Source organism: Nymphaea colorata, chromosome 6 (genome assembly GCF_008831285.2).
Source record: "Nymphaea colorata isolate Beijing-Zhang1983 chromosome 6, ASM883128v2, whole genome shotgun sequence".
NCBI classification, from domain to species: domain Eukaryota; kingdom Viridiplantae; phylum Streptophyta; class Magnoliopsida; order Nymphaeales; family Nymphaeaceae; genus Nymphaea; species Nymphaea colorata.
The window spans coordinates 15,540,997-15,561,380 of NC_045143.1; the positions used below are offsets into that span (position 1 = coordinate 15,540,997).

Here is a 20,384-nt window from a genome sequence, read left to right on the forward strand (position 1 = left end):
AATAATTAATAAAAAAAAGGCAAAAAACGGAAAAATAACGGCAAAAAATGGGAAAATAACGTATAATACGGGTATTATACGTGTTTTTTTTGACGTTTTTTTAAAAAAAATGGGAATAGTACGGGTATTATACGGCAGAACTGTTTTTGGCGTTAAATACGCGTTTTTTTTAAAAAAACAGCGTTAAATTCTAATAAATCTCTGGAAAGCTTCCCATCAGACCTTCAAAAAATTTTAGCTTTTTTTAGGAACCTTTCTTATAGAGCAAAGCCTCAAGAGCATACAAAGCACTAGTATGTGTCTTGTTTGATTATCTAGATAGAATGAATTCTGCAATTGGCTTGAGCAATTATAGTTGCCTTACATTTCAGGTATAGTTGATTGCTGCAACAACAATAGGCTTTCTTTAAAAATATTGTCTTACAGGTAGTACATCAACCAACCCTAGCAAGTGAGGAGCTTTAACCAGATAGGATTTGCATGTTTAAAATATCTGCTTGTAATATGATTCTAGTGGATTGTCTTATTGCTTCAATGCTGAAAGTGATTCCTATTATTTTGTGCAGAAGAATCATATGTTGTGCTTTTGATCTTATGTTCTCTCCATGAATTTTTTGCACATGAGGAGTTCATAACAATCCCTATTGTCTATGTTTTTACATTAATTGCACATCTGGTGACTTTTCAATCTACTGTATGGAGAGTTCAAATTAAACATCAAATGCATTCATGCACCACTCTCTGGTTACATCTCTCTCTCGCTCTCTCTCTCTCTCTCAAATATATATATATATATATATACATATATATATATATATATATATATATATGTTGTGTGTTTTCCATGCTGATAATTATCTCTTCCAGCTGCCAACATGAGCTTGAGATAGCAAGAATAAATGGCATGTTTGGAAACATTGACAGAACACTAGGGTTCCTCAAACAGACATGAATTCTTTCCTTTTTCAATTTGTGATAATGTTGCTGAAAAAATGACTCCTAGATGAAATTCAAATGGGCGTTTTCCTTTATAGGAGGGGACAGAGACCAATTTCTTACCGATATTGTTGAAGCTATGTTGGTCATGTTGAGTGTAGTTCCAAATGTGTGTATCAGCTTGTATTAACTATCCCATTTTTCTTAAAAAATGAAGCAAAAAAGAAAATGTTAAATAGATTATGCCATTCTAGCTGCCTTTGCTGTAAACTCTAAATATTTGCAGGAAGGACTTGCTCCTGGAGGCTTCAATTTTGATGCAAAACTGTAAGTCTTTCTTTTCTGTCCTCAGATTCACCCACATTTCATGTGCATTTTAAGAATTCCAAGTAGGAATATTGGTTTTTTAACTCATCAATGCTCTATAGGTATATCAACTGTGAGGTAAATGACTCTGAATGTTGTTTGGTATAAAAGACTTCCGAACTTCAGTATTCGACAGGCAAAGTTTTCACATTTGTGTCCTGTATGGACTGAAATTTCTTCTTTTATGTAAAGGCACCGAGAAAGAATAGATGTTGAGGAAATGTTTATTGCACATATCTCTGGCATCGATGCTCTAGCTCATGACCTCCACAATGTTGCTAAACTGCCAGAGGTAAAGGCCAGAAATGTGATGGACCAAACATTTCTCTTTTATGTGCTTGTAACCATGGAATCAAAAACATAAATTTGTAAACTGTTAGCATCTGAGATCCTAGGAGTTCTTTGTACCAGATTGACTTGCAAGACCTATCAAAAACTTATAATTTAACCATTTGTCATAGAAAATGCATACTAATAAATAAAACATGTATAATACACCAAGAATAAGTCAGCCATATAAAGCAACAATTAGATGTGTTTTTTTAAAAAACGCCAGAAAATACAAAATGTGAAAAAATGCATATTATATTTGTTTTTCCACGTTTTTTTCGTATTTTTTATTTAATTTTTATTTTTTATAATTTTCAGGATTTATTAAATGTTTTAAATTTTTTAAAAATTTCATGAGATTTTTTGAAGATATATAACTTTGTTGTATTATACCCAAGAAATTCATCACCGTATAATACCCTTACATGATATATTTGATGATGAATTCAACTAATCCAACTTGTGTATTCAATTTATATCATAAATTTTGCATTCCTCACCATTGGTATGTATATTTTAAATTTCTGAAGGATGGAGCATCGGCCGAGCTAGTGGAGAAGTGATATTCAAGTTTTAATTGAGAACTCGAATCTGTGATTGAGGTTTACATTTCCAAATGTTTTTTGTATATACAATGGGCAGTTCACGAATTTGCTTTTAAAATCCTACAATTGTAACAGGAGGGAAAGGGTGTTTCTGAGATGCTTGAGATTGTGGCCCTGGAATCGGGCGAATCATGACTCCCTTCTGCAAGGCAGGTAATTGGAAAATGCCCAATGTGTTGCCAGCCGATGTCTAGTTCCCATGTCTTCATGAGCTGACAGCTTGAGTAGGAAGTAATGATCATACTGTGTTATTGGCTTCCTCCCAACGCTGTCCCACACTTTGGGCAGCCTTTGGTACTCGCCCATCCTAGGTTGGAGATGCACAAGTCCTTGCCATTATTGATGTTCACTTCCTTTTTTACTTTTTTTTTTTTTTTCTTTTATGACAGTCATGTCGCTTCTTATTATTTTCTCTTATTATATATAGAACTTATGGAAATCTTCTGTTACTGTCTTCGCAGGAACTTGCTGAGATGATCTTGCAGTCCGCATTGTAGATTAGGCGGTGTGGGCATTTTCTGTTGCTGACAAGAAAATGTGTAGAAGGCTTTACTTCTGTTTTCATTGGGGCTAGAGATAGAGAATAGAACCAGTTAGTGTTACTCAGTATTAATTCAGCCTCAGAGGAATCACTAAATAAGATAAGGCTCTCCTCTCAATCATATCCTTTGTTTCTTTAACGTTCTTGGTGTTATTCTCTTGGTATAACAGTTGATCGAAAAGAAGAAGAGTAAGGGGGGAGTTAGCCGAGTTTCTCTTGAGAGAATGAACAATGCAGACAAAAACAGAAAAGCTTATGAACTACTAAAACGTAGATCATATTAGCTGCAAGCACGATGTGGCAGTTCAATGGTCAAGATCAAGTACCAATATGAGAAGAAGGAGAAGTTTTGCCTGAAAAACGTTTGATATTCTTACCAACCTCATCAACCATAGTGCAGCCATGTCAAGCTAAATATCATCATTCTAGGTAGTTATATGGTATTAGTGGTTACCTTTTTCAGTGACAATTTTTACTCTTTTGTTTCGAGATACTGACAGAAGTGCTAGACTTATTACTGCCTAGTGGTCAAAGAGCTCGTGCTGATACTAACACAATCTCTATGGGAATCGTTGGTGCAGTATGCCCTACTGTTGGTCTTCTGCAAATTTCTCTATTTCTGCATACAACCCCAGGAACATTCAACCAAGCAAGAACTCTGCCTTTGGAGAGGTCAGAAGAATGTTTGAACTCATGAGCAATCAGTTACTAGCCAGGCCTTCCTTTGTGTCCTTATATGGTCTTTTTTGGTTAATTTGTCATTTGCCTCTTCTGGGACCACTAGAGGCATCCTTCTCCTTTTCATCCAAGCATCTCTCTCATTTATTTGAATTTGCAGTTTCCATGAAAGAGTGATGTAATTGGCATACGCTGTTATATATGCCTTAATGAAAGAGCTCCTATACTGTGAAATCTAGCTGAAAAAGGGTTGGAAAATGAAACTACATTTTTAATTGGCCATTGGTAACATCATATCCTTGTGCATAAGTAGTCAAGGAAAACATATAGGAGCAGCATTTTGGTGAAACATAGTACGTATAATATACTGATCATTATTGATTTAGCTTTTCATGCTTTGCTGTGTGGAGTTCGCAAGGTTTACCTTATTCATGGTTCTTTCGGCAAGTTTTTATGAATGAATCTCTATTTCCAAAATTCAACATGAAATGTAATTTGTAAAGACCCAGACAGCAATTTTTGGAGAAAATGCTTCACAAATTTGGTCTCCTTCCCCATTATGTGAAAGCAATTTCTAGAACAGTACAGCTGCTTGGTTCAGGTAGCTAAACTTCACATACATGTTGTCTTAGTACCATGTTCAGGAATTAATCCCATTTGTTATTGTATGCATGCTTACATTCTTTATCCTATTTTTAAGGCGCATAAGAAATATATAAGCCTTAGCTTGGTTTTTCTTTTTTTAATATTGCAGGAAGTTTTTGGCAGAGAATTAGAAATAAAGCAGGCTCAAGAACCATGTTTTGAGTGTATTGTCTCATGCAAACTCCTCGTCAAGAAGAAAAGAAATTCAAGATTGTGGCTACATTTTGTTGTTGTGGTTTGAGGTGTATTTAAACTTAGGCACGAGGTCAATGTCAATGTACTTGTGACAATTTTTGTAGAGCTTCTGGCGCTTTATGTAATTTTGTATACTTTGTGGCAGGACACAATTTTTTTCAAGTTTTTAATAATAAAATTTTAGTTGTGAATATTTTTTGTGTGTTCAATTTCAATATGTGAGTTTGAGTGAGTGTGTGTGTATGTATAGCAGGATGTAAGCAGGGATCCACTACTACCATTGGCAACTGTAGTGGTTGTGCCCAATTATACAACAGCTCTTGCCCTTGCAGTGGGTCAATGCCAATGGCTGGCCTTAGATATCCGCAAGGGTGAAGGTAGTTTGCCAATAACATCATTGGCAACAGCTAATGCTTCTATTGGCAATGGTAACGACCGTAGCTAATAGTACCTTTTGTTGTTGTCGTGTGGACCTTTGTTGTAAAGTTTTTCAACAAAAACAGGGTCCCATACCAAGAAGGAATTCATGGGATGGGGAAGGGCTGATTCGGGCATGAAATGGATTAATAGGTGCTGGAAAATATTGTTTCAGGTAGTCATTTGGAGGTTGTGGTGGATGCAGAATATGAATTACACATGACAAAATGTTTGATTCGTGCATTGACAACATATATTTCTCTATGTGGCAGGACTGTCTTTAGCGTTAAGGATGGTCTGAGAAAGGAAGAGTTGGTTCAACTTGTCAACATCTAGTCTCAAACAAATCTGATTTATAAGGATGTTGGGAATGTAGTCTCGTGCTAATGTTAACTTAATATTGTAATAATTATCAGCAGAAGGAAAAGGAGGTGGGTGATTGCGATCTTGGAGCCACTTAATAACAATGATATGTTAATGAATTGGAAAGAGGTTCAGGATGGTGGTGATGCTACAGAGATGGATCTTTAAGATGGAGTTTGGCTGAGGGAGGGAACAGAATTGAGAAAATGGTGGTAGTGTCTAATAACAGGGGATGAATGAGAAGAGTTAAAGGTTTGTTACAATGTAGTAGAAATTTGGAGTTCAAGACCGATAGATATAAAGAATCAAGCAAGCATAATTTTGGGAGTAGGTTTGGTGGTCATAAAGGGTCTGAGTTTTTTTTTATGGTAGGCATAATTTTGTGTAGGATAGTGGATTGGGGAAGGGTGAGCTTGAAAGGAACTGGCTTTAGATTGTAGTTTCTGTTTTTTTTTTCTTATTATTATAAGGAGCTACTGGGTTTTAGTAGCTTGTTTTCTGATTTGGTTTTTGTAAACACTCATTTCTGTACATAGCTTATTCTTTTTCAATAAGGGCCTGTTTGATTGCCCAGAAAAATTTGGTGGAGGGGTTGAAATATGTATGGGCGGGTGAAATTTCACCCGCCTGACGCAAAAACCATCAAACGGGGTGATATTTCACCCCGTTTACGATAAGTGAGCGGGTGAAATTTCACCCGCTCAAAAGTCCGAGCTCACAGCTCGGACTTTCGAGCGGGTGAAATTTCACCCGCTCGACATTTTCCTTCCGAAGGCATTCACCCGCGCGTCTTCCTCCGCAGTCGACGATCTCCCTCACATTGGAGAATAGCTGCCTGCTCACCATCGCCGCTCCGCCATCGCCGCTCTCACCGCCGCCGCTCCGCCGTCGCCACCCTCACCGTCGCCGCTCCACCGTCGCTGCTCAACCCTCGCCGCTCCCCTCGGGTTCCGTCTACTTCCCCTCCTTCATCGCTGCCGCTCAACCCTCGCCGCTTCCCTCAGGTTCCTTTTTCACACTGACTGGTTTTGTCAATGGATCAATTCATGGGTTCGTCTTCTCTCTTGGAGATGTGAGTGTGAAGACTCTTGAGTAGTTAATGGATGTTCAGTCCAACTCGGAAACTTCCCCAAAATCTGCTTCGTTTTGGACAGAGGCTGATGGCGATGAGTTTTTGTTTTTGGGGATCTTCGTTTTCTGGATCAATTAGCAGGAATTTTGTGTAATTCAGTAACTTAATTATTTTGGAAGAAATATGGCGATTGGAGATGAATTGGGTGCTTCCAAGAAGAAATTGAAGAATGGTAACATGGATGTGCCTATCTTCAACGCTGAGAATTTGCAGAACAATATGAAAACTATCTATTACAGGTTCTTTTTTGAATCCCTGCGATTTTGGATGTCCTGTTTTTTTCCTTGAAGCGTGCATATTTTTTTAGATCAATTCATCAACTAGTTTCATAATATGTAGCCAGATCTGGTGTTTTCACGACGTCGTTCACAGATTTGGAGCTGAAAAACGAGAGTCAAGTTGAATGCATTTTGACCCAGGCTAATTTGGTTTTTCCCTTCTTGGCACAGAGGATCTCCTCCGAATGCAATGTCTGCACTTTGTGAAGCCACAAGAGCAGATAAAGCAGGTCATCAAGATCAATGACTACCAGAAGAGCCGGTTCGTTAACTGGTAGTTTCGTCCATGTTCAACACTGCTGCTGGTAAAAAAATTGCGGTTCTTGGCTTTGCATTCAAGAAAGACACAGAGAGACCTCAGTTCCTGGGTTAGTGACAGTGCACTGGACGAAAAGCTTGTTGGTGAATTACTTAATTTCCTTAATTTCCTGGGTTAGTGACAGTGCACTGGACGAAAAGCTTGTTGGTTTGTTGGGACCAGAGAGACATCAGTTCTTCAGCGTCCTGAAAAATTGCCTTTTGCTTCTAGAGAGTGGACAATCTTCTGCTGATTCTGATGTTCTTTAGCACTTGAATGTATACAGTGAAGTAAATGCAATTTTTTCTCTCTGATGTTCAACAGGTTTCAGGTAAACTGCAATTTGATTGACCTTCGTAAACAGAAATTTGATTGACCTTCCTGTAAACTACAGTACCAATTTCATATTATGTTAGTGTTTGCTGCATTCTCTGTTTTCATGTTGTTGCACCTTAGGTAGCCAACTAGTAACGGTTGCCTGTTAGCAAATAGCTGCGTTTTGAGTAATGGTGTGCTTTGGTTTAATACATTTTTGTCATGTGAAAATCTTCACATCAGAAATAAAAAACTTTGTCATGGCAGTGCCTCTCTTCGTATGATTCATTAGCATATAGATATGGTAAAATGCTTTATGGATCACATTTAGCTGTTACTTTTACAATTATGTTTGGTTTGGCTAATGTTATATCATGTGAAGGATTTTGCAAGTTACTGCTTGTTCAACTGAATTAAAGCGCTGAAAGTTGAAAGTCACTTTTTTGCACTCAACTGGGTTTTCATGCTTGATTGCAACCTCAATTCGTTGGTAAATAAATAGGCCATTCCATTGGTTGTGTGTCTAGAATTTGGTTTTAGATGACCAAAAAAATAGACCATGCTTGTCTGCACGGGTTATATAAACAAAGAGGAAATTGAGGAGGAGAAAGAAAAGAAAAACAACTACTACTAACAATCTTAAAAAAAAATCTCTCAAATTTTTTATCTTGTGCATCAAAGGGGGTTAATTTTACCACGTTAAATTCTACCCTGTCATCAAACAGGGCCTCAGATTGAAAGAGGGAGAAATTTCATCCTATAAATTTTTCCAGAAAATTTTACCATGATAAATTTACTACGTTAAATTCTTCCTGTGCATCAAACGAGCCCTAAAGGTAGAGGTTATATATAATGCTCTTAATAAGGGACCGAGTCTTACCTGTTAGAAATATGACTCTATTGGTTCAAATGAAAGACTTTCCCTTATGAAAGTAAAAGTAAAGGCTGAAAAAAAAACTTTCCTTCATAAAATTATCCAAATACCCCTCTGGTAAAACGTGGGAACATGTCTTCCTATCTTTGCAGCATAACATAGAAAACCTCTTGGTTAAGGTATGGTTGAAAATGCAAAATAATATATATTCTTCTTATCAATCAGCGTAGCTTTCTAACCATAATGACCTAGAGTATGATGAATGGATATTATACTTCCAAAATCTGTACGGACTGGTGAGCGGAGCAGATGATTGGATACACTCAAGTTTAACTGCAGCAGGTATTGAAGAGTGGAAAGCAAAAGCTCTGATTCAGAATTATATTAAAGCTTAGCTGCCAAGAAGTAAAAGTTTGCAGTCGTAATGCGTTCTAAGGTAATTTTTTTTTTTCTTACTTTATCCATAAAAAGCGTTGATAAAATTGGATCGGGCCAAAGCCGGTCCACTTTTAGCTAGCTCCAAGGTGCAGCCGAACACGACCGTTTACTACGGAACCCCAACTGGCCGCCAACGTCCACAAGCCCACCTTATAAATTCCCATCACGTCTCCCTCTCTCCCCGTCTCCCCTTTTCTCTCAGTCAACTCTGTCGCCGCAGCGGCGTCTGTCGGCCAATCGAGACAGACGAGAGAGAGAGACAGAGAGATTTTGAAAGATTCAACGGAACCCCTAGTCTGAACGCGTTTGATTCCCTCCACCAGAAGCTTCCGGCTACTGCAGCCTGCTTTCTAGAGAGGTAGCAGTTTTTTTTTTCCGTTTTCCATTTGAAATTTTTGGTCTTCTTCACAACTCGGGCTCAAATTTCTTTACTTGTCGAAGCCCGAAAGGAAAAGCGGACGAAGCAACTCTGTTGACTGAATTATGGGTCGGACTCGTTATATGCATTTCGTTTTCTTTGAAGCACTATTGAAAAAGAAAGTTCTTGTTCTTTTGATATATATGCTCTGAAATCGATCGAGAAACTTCACCGGAAAAAATCCAGATATTCCGAGAATCTTCTGTTTGAAATTTAAGCGTCGAGCGATTTGTCTTCGAAACTCGATTTTCCGTCTTTGATTTGAATTCCTAATGAAGAAAATTCGGGTCGATTTGCAGACAAATTCGTCCGATCGGGAGAATTTTTATCTCATCTAGCGATCCGTCAGGAGATATTAACTGAAGTCCTGATTTTCGCTTTCTCGATATAGCGAAGGAAAAGGGGAAATCGTTGAGGGAGATTCTGGAGACGAAGGAAACGACGACTCCTTTCCGGAAATCGAAGGTGTTCGATGACGAGAGTGCGGCCAGGGTAGGCTGGGGGAAGTGGAGGATGCCGATGGAGAAGCCGGGCGTGGAGAACGTTAATGTGCTGGCGATCGAGTGCCTGAAAGGCAGCTCGAAGGCGGACGAATGGAACTGGGAGATGTTGCAGACGGGGGACATCGTGGAGGAGTTGCGCATCGGGAGCTCGGCGTGTGCCAGGTCGCCGTTCAAGAGCGGACGCAGCGGCGTGCAGAAGCTGCTGCACACGGCCTTCAAGCGGAACGAGTCGTCCATAACCGTACGGGTGCGGAGGGGCCGTGACGAGTTCGTGGAGCTGCAGGCATGCATCGTCCCCAACGACGCCGCTGGGCGCAAGCAGTACATGCTCCGTTCCATCGACGACCCGAATTATGCCGTCGGCTTTGTCGATCGCACCGAGAGCGAGTGCTTCGAGCTCCAAGGTAAGCCCTCTCTCTCTCTCTCTCTCTCTGTGGCTTCATCCTTCTTTTTTTTTATTTTATTTTTTTTTTTTTACCTCCTTTAGATTCTTCGGTTGGTGTTATATTTTCCGTTTCAACGTTTTTTGCCTTAGTCTACAATAGAATTTTTCAGATCCGCTATCTTTTTAGCAAGATTGCTATATGTGGGCCCGCATTCTGATTTTTTTATTTCAAAGCCGGACATTTTCTGAAGTTTTCACACAAGCTACATGTTGGCTGACGTCTGACAAACAAAGGCATGTTGCTTTGCGAAGCAGAAGATCTTTCTTTCGTTACAAATTTTATATCATGCATTTTATATTTGAAGGTATTGTTTCTTCTTTATAATAAAAGGAACTGGTATTCCCCGACTTCTTCCAATCCAATCGAACTTTCAATTTGAAGGTAATGAATAATAGGGAAGGTAGGAATGTAAATAGGGAAGGTAGGAATGTAACTGGTAACACATCCAACTGATTTGACATCGCTTGATCAGTCATATGCGCATTTTGCACACAGGAAAATCAAATTACTTTGAATTTTTATATGCAATTGTCAAAAACTTGGCCCACAATTTTTCTTCGTTTTACCTTGAAATTTTTCTTAATGTTTTCCGTTCGTCTTCGGATGGCAGAGGCGCCATCGCGGAAAGCGCGTTTGGTAGGAGAAACGTATGTCCCTCAGCGCAGCAGCGCCTATGATTTCCGGTGTGTGTGCAAGTCAACTTATGGACAAACGACTTGCTTTCCGTCAGGCAGAACACGTCGACGGCATTCGTTTCGTTGTCAAAAGTAACGCCGGCCGAAACCCATGGAGAAAAGCAAAAGAACGAAAGAGAGTTGCCACCCTATATTGGGGGGCGCCCCTGATGTCATTTAGTTTCCAGGTCAACCGTATAATGGGTTAGTCGTGAATGGCGGAGCTGAAAATACAGATTAACTGGGATGAACCTGGTAGCAATCGATCTAAAGAGACGGATAGTAGAATGATGTTTGAAAGATTTGGGGAGAATGTCGTTTAAATGACTTGGATTCCGAAAGGAAGGGCACAAAATTAAGGTCAAGGAACTATGAGGACGTTGCTTTCAGCTGCTGGTTTGGTCACAAAGATGACCATACGAACGCCGGAGTTGAATGTGGGTGGCAGGCCTGGCCAGCCGGGCGGTCTCGTCTGCTAGACGAGGCCGAGGTGCCTTAGCCGGCCGTGGTCAGTCCTGGCCACGTCGGCTGACATGCCTTGGCTGGGGTCTTACCATATAACCACTGGTTTTGATTCTCTCATGACTTTCAATTTTTGGTATACGAGTCGCTCGTAAGGTCTTGGGGCGTTTTCCTTTTCATTTGACTGTATCGTTTTGTAAGGGTAATTTCCTTGGGGAGGTTATTTGTTATGCCATAATTGTCATTTCACTGTTTAGGTGGAACGCTCAAACCACCTATTGTCAGGGGAACATTTAGACGATGGCATGCAAGGCTGGGCAATAGACTAGGTGCTCGATAGGTACTCCGTATGGGTTTGGGTTTGGGTTTGGGCTAACAAAATGCTTACCAAGCTGGTCTAATAACTTATTGCCGGTTCGGGTTGGCTCGAAAGGCTCAATTCAACATAGTATGTTTTCTTAGTATTATTTTTTATTTTTATAAATGATATATACTTTATTATGATTATTACTTTATATTTAAAAAAATATATTTTTTTTCTAACCGGGCTAGGCTCGATCTAGCCCGGGCTCAGATTTTTGAATGTCGGGCTTGGGCTGTATCTTGACCCGAGCCAAACTCTTATTGGCCGAGCCAGACCGACCCGGCCCGATGCCCCCAAACTAGTGGAATTACGTAACACTAAAAGGGCTTTCCTAGTTTCCTTTTTCTTAAAGGCAATTTTTTCATTTTTTTTTTCCATTTGATCATTTTGTGCTTCTTATTCAAGGCTTTCCTAGTTTCCTTTTTCTTGAAAGGCAGTTTTTTCATTTTTTTTATCAATTTGATCATTTTGTGCTTCTTATTCAAGTTAGTCAGACTGATAGCCTGATTGAATGGACTTTAATTTCCGGTTAGGTTGATAGTACTGTTTAGATAGCCACCGTGGAAATTTTATTGAGCTGTTCTACGCCGATCTGTCCTGTCCTAACGGTAATGAAGGAGCTAGAAAAATTGTCGTGAGACACTTTTTATATATATATATATATATATATTTAAAGATGTCTATTTAGAAATAACAAAAATTTTAAAAGACTGATACAGTTAACAGTTGTGATACATCAAGAACGGATGACTCACCGTCAACCACGACGACGTCATGAACCGTGGGATGATGTCATGGGAAGTGGTGGGCAAGCAACCAAGGGGATTGCTCTTAACTATTGACGTATCACTTAACCTGAACTTGTTGTTTCTACTACTTGATCTGTTCGTGCTCAGTATCCATGGATTGAGCAAGCCATAGTGGCATTCCGGAGTGAAAGTTTATATGTAATGATTGAAGTTGTGCGCAGAAGCGGTTCGGGGGTTACCTCTACTAAACAACCTTTAACTTGAAACAGATACCGAATTTGAATCGGTCGCAAACCGGTTCAATTCGGTAGCCAATGCGAATTTTATATTATTTTTTACTATTTTATGATTTTTGTATTATCAACTAATTTTTATATAATTTTTATTATTTTCTACAATACATTTTTAAAATATTTTTTACTGACTCGCGAAAACTCAGCTTACTTATCGAATTGGCCGGTGCAGTCAATAACTGATTTAAACGAAATTTATAGTGCAATAAATTGATGAAAAGTTGCGATAACTATGCCAGTCGGCTTTGAAAGCCCATTTTCGGTATTTGGAAAATACAAAAAAGTACCCATTATTTGATTAAATGTCATATTACTGTTCAATTTCTAAAATTAACACGTAGGTGTACAATTTTGGAGAGTTTGGGACAAAACAACCTACTCGTAAAGAACAATAAATTTTTATGTAAAATAACAAAAACATCTCTTCAAAGACAAAATATTACTAATTGGCCAAGGATGAGCGGTTTTTTATGAAATGTGCTTTTGTCATTTTACATCAAAAGCTACTGTTTTTGTGAGATTTTCTTTTAAAATTTGAGCGCATGTTTGTTAACTTTTAAAATATGAATCCTAATTTGTTATTTAACCAAATATTATGTACCCTTCGTAATTTGGATGACATTTTTTGTACGTGAATGGGACATGGTCAGGTGACCATTGAGTCCTAGAGGATACTATAGATAGTTAGTGCTCGAAATTGACTGGAATATACCTTGCACACGGACAATGACGTTAGGTGATTTGGTGTTTAAAGAATTCTAAGCTTTCAAATAAATAAAAATGATCAATCCGACTTTACAAAGTTTGTGATGCCTAAATTCTTCAACGTTTTAATCTTTTAGATGCTTGGAATACCAGAATAAGCGAGGAGGTGCTTACTGGAGCCAAGTTTTCTGTCTCATAAAATTATGTTTTTTCAAATTTCAGGGGAGCCATGTCCTCTGCCGCCGTTGGCTCCGTCTTTGCCGTGGCCTTTCCGGCTATTGATCATGACGAGAGAACGGCAGTAAGGGTGGACGTCTGGCCTGGCCGGCCCGGCCTGGCCCGATTGGGCTAGAAAATTTTTGGGCCCGGGTCGGTTCGGCTCGACTCGTTTAAGTTTAAAAAATATATATATTTTTTATTTTTTTTGTTTTAATAATATATATTTATTATTAATAAATATATTTTATATTTTTAAAAAAATTATAATTAAAAAAATTGTTTTTTTATTTTTAAACGCTCGGCCCGAATCGGGCCGGCCTTTACCGGGTCGAGCAGATTGAACCGGCCTTTACCGGCCCGATGCCCACCTTTAAAATTTAGAACGCCCTTTCACGCTTTCGAGCCTTAAATCATGTCAAATAAGTAAGCTTAATAAAAAAAATTATAAGTTTTTAATTTTTTAAATTAAAAGGCGAATGTAGCTGCAAAGCGAAAGTTTCTTTATTTCTCATATTAGTCAGCGCCAGTTGTAAAAGGAAAGCCGTCATCCGACCACCGTTTGCGGCCCCAGCCAATCAGTCGCTGACTTGTGGGGCTTGTGCGCTCATCTTCTCCTCCCATTTGGACCAATGAGCAGTGACGTGGATAGTTGGTCAGGACTCATTTGAATTGGCAGTTGACCAGATTATTGGGCTAATAACAAGTTGATTCATCGACTTGGCGAGGTCACTCGTAGATTTAGTTGAGTTTTAAAATAACTATATTGTAAATCATTGTAGCTGAATGGAGCGAATTAGGATCGACTCAGACCGAGTCAAGGATGAGTGGAGCCAAGTTCCATCGAGTTACGGGTGAGTCAGGGCTCGTGATTGGATTTTTTAACAATCCAAACTGGCTAGAACGGTTCCATTTCCGCGAGTTTGCCGAGTTAAACAGCATGGATGGCTGAGCAACTTTGTACTTGCTAGACAGCGGGTGCAAATAATCGTCATGGGCGGCATTATGGAGCAGATCACACGGTCTGTCAGAACACATTCTTTTTTTGTGGTTTGGAACGACACCACGGGAAGGTTGGTCAAATGCCCTTTTTGAGGCTTACGTCACCTGGCACATCTGACAGGGCGTGCATGTATGTGTGTATATATCTAATTTCAGCTAGAAACAATTATAGGTTTTGAGGTGGTGTTTGATGATAGAGCGTTCTTTCTAAAACATATATTCCTAGACGTATCATTTGATTTAAAAATTACAATCACATCATATTTTTGGTATAAAAACATGGTATATTTAAAATATGTCCTTTATGAATATATCTCAAGAATGCAATATTCTTCTTCTTGAACACCATTTAGGATCTGACAACAACTTGCGTCATGTCTTGGTTTGACGTTTTATTTTAGTGTGTTCACGATCACTTTTTGAGAAGCTTCGTGTCCTGGCTCGGGTGTTCTCCCGCTTCCCTTTTTAAGTTTATAAATCTTTTAGTCCAGCCATCATAAAAAAAAAGTAGTATGAGTTGTTTATCAGATTAAAAAGACACTTTCACCCTTAATTATACGTCGACGCATCAAACTCATCGCCAGAAGTTCACTAAACTTGCTGTGTGGTTTCTATTTTCATTCCAAGCACAAAGACCTAGAAAGCACCAAAATTATCGTTTCGGATTGTAAGAATACCACTTCATAAACTGAAAATTCTTAAATGAATAGTAATTGTTGTAATTTATATATTATAGTTATAGACAGAAAGGGCACGAGTTCTATCTTGGCACTTAGTTTTCCCATCGTCTCTGTGATTAGGTTTTCATGGGAAAAGGACTCAGCTTCTTTCCCTTCTTTTCTATATGTCCAAATCCAAGCTTGGCAGTTTCAGAAACAAAAACTGTTCAAAAAATGAAAGTGAGAGGTCGAGCATGTTAGTACGGACACAGCACTCAGCTTCTTTGGCTTTTGCTTATTCACGAAATTATTTTGTTACTTATGGTTGGGTATGGAAGATTGCACGATACTGCGCATACATTTACACTAATATAATTGCTTAGGAAAAAGAAGAGAAAGATAATTTGGGGCATTTAATGGTTGATCACACCAAATGAGAAAAAGTAACGTTTTGCTAGAAAATGGCTGTTTGCAGGCACGAGGAGCACAAGAGTGGTGACTGCACTGTGCACGGCACAGCTGAAGGACGGGTACGTGTCATATGCATGGGAGAAGATGATGAGGGACTACCTGCCCATCCCAAATTCCAGCTGTTTCCTCTCCCTCCTCGTCCTTCCTAGCGCCCCTGACCGCGTAGCTGCGCACTACAACGACCTCGACGACACTCTCGCCAGGGCCAACGCCTGGCTGGTTGCTGCCCAGGCCTCCGGTGTCCCAATCGTCTTTATGAACGTACAGACCGAGCCGCTGCTGACAAAGGTAATACTTTAATATAAGCTGCATGGTTAGCTATGAATTCTAAACTTGTTGGTTGGGTTAATTTCATTCCGCCCTCACACCCACGCACCTACACACATATACGCCGGTAGGAACATACACATATATATACATACATGTACATGGGTAGGAATACATGCACACACACATGTATACACGGGTAGGAAGAACATTCCTTTATGAATGCATCAATAGTAATCTTGCTAATTGATGCTGAGATTAAAAAAGAAAAAAAAAGAGATGTATAATGCTAAATGGTTAAGATGTCCTTCTTCTGCTTCTCTTCCTTTTGTTCCCCAGCCATATTAAGTGTAGATAAAATCAGTGTCTAAAATTCCTGATGGATATAGTGTGGATATAATTTTGTAAAGTGAAAAAACTAATAGACTGGCTTTTCTTCTTTTTCTTACCCCTATAAATTAAGATATACCACATTCATTCATACAATTGAATTCATGAAAATAAAAAAGATAGGCTCAAGCAGCCGCATTGGATGGCCACACATATATATATATGTATGTATATAAATTTCGGTTGTACCTATTCAATTTATTGAATGAGGTACGGGGCGGTGAATCTCGCTAATGGTTTAGAAGAAATTGGTCATATGCAGTTCACTTTTCTTTTATATAAATATAATGAATGGCAAACGTCTACTTTAACTTGCAATCTTAGTTAATCATAATATTTACATTTTTCTGAAAATGTTTCCGATAATTAATCCATCCACATGTAGACGACCTGTACGTGTTTGGAACTGTAACATTAAAAATAAATCATGAAAATCCAGTGTCCAAATCAGATTTTTTTATAAATGAACTTGTGGTCAGATTCTACAAATCCACTTGTGGGGCTTCAACTTGTGAGGGCCATTAGGTTGTGCATAAAAGGCTAATTTAATCGGTAGGTCCATTGGTCAAACCTTTTCTTTTGGGTTGTACCATTTTTCAGTGGTCAAACCTATTGTTTTGGGTTGTACCCTTTTGAAGAAGAGTTTTAACGGCTTACGATGGTCAATTTTTAAATTATTCTTTTCTCATTGATTTCAAGCTCATTTTTTTCTTTTTTTTTAATATTTAAATCATAGTCACAAATAATGTCTTAAGTTTTAAATGGCGAGATTTTTCTTGGATATAAATACGACGAGCTTGAAAAAACGAAAAAAAGGGGTCTTACCATGTCTCAGTGTCTACATATCAGCAGAGTCCTGTATGTTGCCATGGTAATTACTAATTGAAGATCCGCTGTTCTTGTTGCTGGCAGATCTCGGGGGAGAGAGCATCTTCAACTGTAAATGCGGGATCTCTGTCTGAGCTATCCAATGTCGCCAATGCTGGACTTTATGGGTTTGAAGATTACCATGGAGTAGACATTGGAGTAGTCAGATCTGTCAGGTTATGGTATGCGCCTGTTGCTGGAGAGCTGCCTGTGGAGCTTGAGCTAAAGGATGCAGATGGGAGGCTGGGTTTCGCAATTAGCCGCACAGAGGAGGTATATTTCTGACTCTGCTTTTGTATCCATAGGAGCATTAATTGAGTACTGTTGAAACAGGGTTGATTATTTTTCTTGGTTTCATTAAGATAGTTGATTCAGTTATTTGATAAATTGTATGTTAGTTGCATAGGTTTTCCTATTGCTATTGGACAATTCAGCAATCATCTTCACTTCCTCAACACCATTTTGGATGATATGTAACTGCAGTTGAACTTTCTCAGGAAGAAATAATCAGGGAAGAACACAGTTCTGCAATTCTCCTTGAACTGGGTGCTGTCTTCATCATTCTATATGCTTGTCATGAACAGTTCGTAATACCTCAGCATTCTACGCATGCACCAAGAAAATTGCCGCCTTGAATTCTTTCTAATATTTTCGTCTCAAATTATTTTATTTCCCAGAAAGTCTTTCGGTGAAGAAGTATTGCTCGTCTGTACATGCTTGTTTCTAGAAAAATCTCTACAATAACCAATAGAAAGCCAGGGGTTCAAGTTGCATGAGAAGTTACTGTTGCTCTTCATGCCAGTTGCATGCTTTATGCATTACAGTACTAGAATTGTCTACGAGGCAGATGTATACTTCTCTCTTCTGCGTTGTGAGATATTAGGCTATCTACATTTATCGATTAGGGTATCTGGCCAATCTGTATGTCTCATAATTCTCGACCACTTCTTATGATGTGCGCAAGACATGCATTCTGTGTGCCACTGTCATTAACAAGGAAGACATCATGAATCACAGATGAAGGGATCTACCCATGTAGTAAGATATTAAAATCACTTCGGGGTCGTTTCTCAAATGTAACACAATATTACTGTCCCAAGTTTCTGCTTTTAAAAGTGGAAGAGATTTATGGAACACTTCTGCTCTATTTTTTGGGACAAATTTATGGGACATTAGCATATTGTTACCATTGGGAAACAGCCGCTTAGGTCGGTAATAGACACTTTTTACAAGAAAACAGGCAGAATAGTTTTAATTATCGACAAGAAGCAGGTGAAACTTGTGAAATCTCAACTGTTTGTTTATCAGGAGACTTGTGAAAAAATCCGTCTATTTATCGCCAGGCAGGGCGTTCTCACGGCTTCAAATTACTATTAATTATGTGCCGTCTTCTCCAGGGTTTCATCTACATATCCTCAGTAATGGATGTTGATGGAGATCACCAGTCCGCATCACAGAGAGCAGGACTTAATTCCCTATACAGAGCTGCGTCGGAAGCATCAAAGCTCCTCGTAGTTTCAAGAGTAGCCAACGAGAAGGTTCTTCCATGGATGGTTTCCTCTTCCGGTGCAATTCGGTGCTATGACACAGTCTCTCTTAGCCAGAAACTCTCGTTGCACCGACACGCGCTGAAGCCCATCCTCATCCATGTCTTCCTTTGGGACCGAAACTGCGCCAGAAGTGCTGGTGTATCTCATGCTAAGCGACCACCACCATCAGTACCGCCATCGCCACCACCGGCATCATCACCAACAGCTGCTGTAACGCCGCAACCGGCATTTACGCCGGAACTCCGGCCATCCTCCACACATTCTGACGAGCATGGAGGCATGAGAATCAGCAGAGACACGGCTGGGGAGTTCTCGTTCAGGCTTGAAGATTTGTCGTTGGCTGGAAATAACTGGGTTTGAGCTGATCTCTAGCTCTTTCCTTCTCTCTTCTCAGTTGTTACAGGGCATTCCACCACGAAACTCTACCTAAGGCTCAGTCATCGGCATGAAAGTGCTTTGACTTCAGATATGCCCTCTTGGCACATCTTTGGTTCTCAGCACGGAATAAGTAACAGATGATAACACCTTTGGCAGTGAACATGGGCGTTTCCTTTTATGATCAGTACAGAATAAAGTCAAGAGGGGCATTAGCCTTCTTCTACCCTTTCATGTACTCGACTGAGAGCCCGCGAACATTTTGGCAATTTGCCTTTCCAGTTTTGTACATAGCACGACTGCGTTGTCATACTCTGTCCTGTCAAAATATGAACTTCCGTGAAGCATTTGGCTTTAAAGAAGGAAAAAGGATTGCCAGCTTGGTGAGCTATTGTGTTTAATTTGTTGTTGGTTTTGTTCCGAACATTCCCGATTCTTTTGTTGCAATTGGAACCGAAGGCAGTAGTCCCATCACAATGTTAAGCAAAAAACGCGGACGTTTTCATCTGTTCACTCTTCCTAGGTGGGATCACAGCAAGATGATTTGTAAGCTCTGGCCGGCGCAAACCAGCTAAGCTCATTTCAACGTCTCACCTTTTCACATATAAAGCCACTGATTTTCAATCAAAGAACTTTAAGGAGCAATTAAGCGTGTGAATTAGATATATATGGACGATATGTTTGGCATACGCAATTTATAATTTCCTTTTCAAAATTTTCTGGAAGTACAAGTAAAAAAGAAAAAGTTGCCATTAACCAAACATTCTCTTCACATCTCAAAAGATAGATAGAATATACAAACTGTTCCTACTGTCAAACAAAACCGTAGTGGATTCACAGACTATGTTGCTTTGAAAACCTACCCAAGGCCGATGGGATGACGACCCTTTAGACGCACCTCCTCCATCATCGAAGAGATTAAGCTAGAGTACAATGAAGAGTCCAGCAGCTTTGAGGATGAATGACTTCAAATAGAAAAAGATGATATACAGATCAGTCCATAGGCCATCACCCAATTTGAAAAAATGTTCGAAAATATGATGAAGAACAATGGAGCCGAATCATCTGGAAATAGTGAAGGAACTTTAGTCAAGGAGACTCTAGCAAATCTATTGAGCCCCTACAATCCCAAATTGAGCAGATGGAAAAAATAGTGCACCACATGCAGACTAAGGCAAGCGGCTCTATACAAAAAAGGACTTTTGCAAGGGCCTTGATGATAAAGATTTGAAGGACCTCTCATGAAGTTCAGCACGTTCAAAGAGACTAAGAGTTACTCACATGTGCACATGAGCATTTTCTTTGTTGAATGCGAAAAAATCTGAGACAATGACAAGTTTTTTTTATATTTCCCAAGGAGCTTAAGGGGAGGTGGCACCATGGAATATGGAGCATGTAGACCCCTCAAGAATGAATGATTTTTACGAGGTTGTAAACATCTTTATTGACAAGTACGAATCCAAATGTTTTGATGTCCTCTCGATTGAATATTCTTATAGAAACAAAACAAGAACCTGGCAAATCTTGCTGGGATTATATTCTGAGATGGAAGTCTGTGAGTA

At 39.3% G+C, this 20,384-nt stretch overlaps 1 protein-coding gene across 3 annotated transcripts; it reads left to right on the forward strand.

The window, feature by feature from the left end:
• Positions 1 to 8,608: 8,608 nt before the first annotated feature.
• Positions 8,609 to 19,212, forward strand: LOC116256924 (uncharacterized). 3 transcript variants are annotated; one of them, XM_031633497.2, is made up of 5 exons: positions 8,609 to 8,769; positions 9,129 to 9,736; positions 15,378 to 15,661; positions 16,943 to 17,170; positions 18,295 to 19,212. In XM_031633497.2, the coding sequence occupies exons 2-5, from the start codon at positions 9,343 to 9,345 to the stop codon at positions 18,805 to 18,807; spliced, it is 1,419 nt and encodes a 472-aa protein (XP_031489357.1). In that variant the 5' UTR covers positions 8,609 to 8,769; positions 9,129 to 9,342; the 3' UTR covers positions 18,808 to 19,212. The 3 variants fall into 3 exon arrangements, with proteins under 3 accessions (XP_031489357.1, XP_031489359.1, XP_031489358.1); XM_031633499.2 differs by having other exon boundaries at positions 9,221 to 9,736; XM_031633498.2 differs by lacking the exon at positions 8,609 to 8,769 and adding an exon at positions 8,860 to 8,898.
• The last annotated feature ends 1,172 nt before the right edge of the window (positions 19,213 to 20,384 follow it).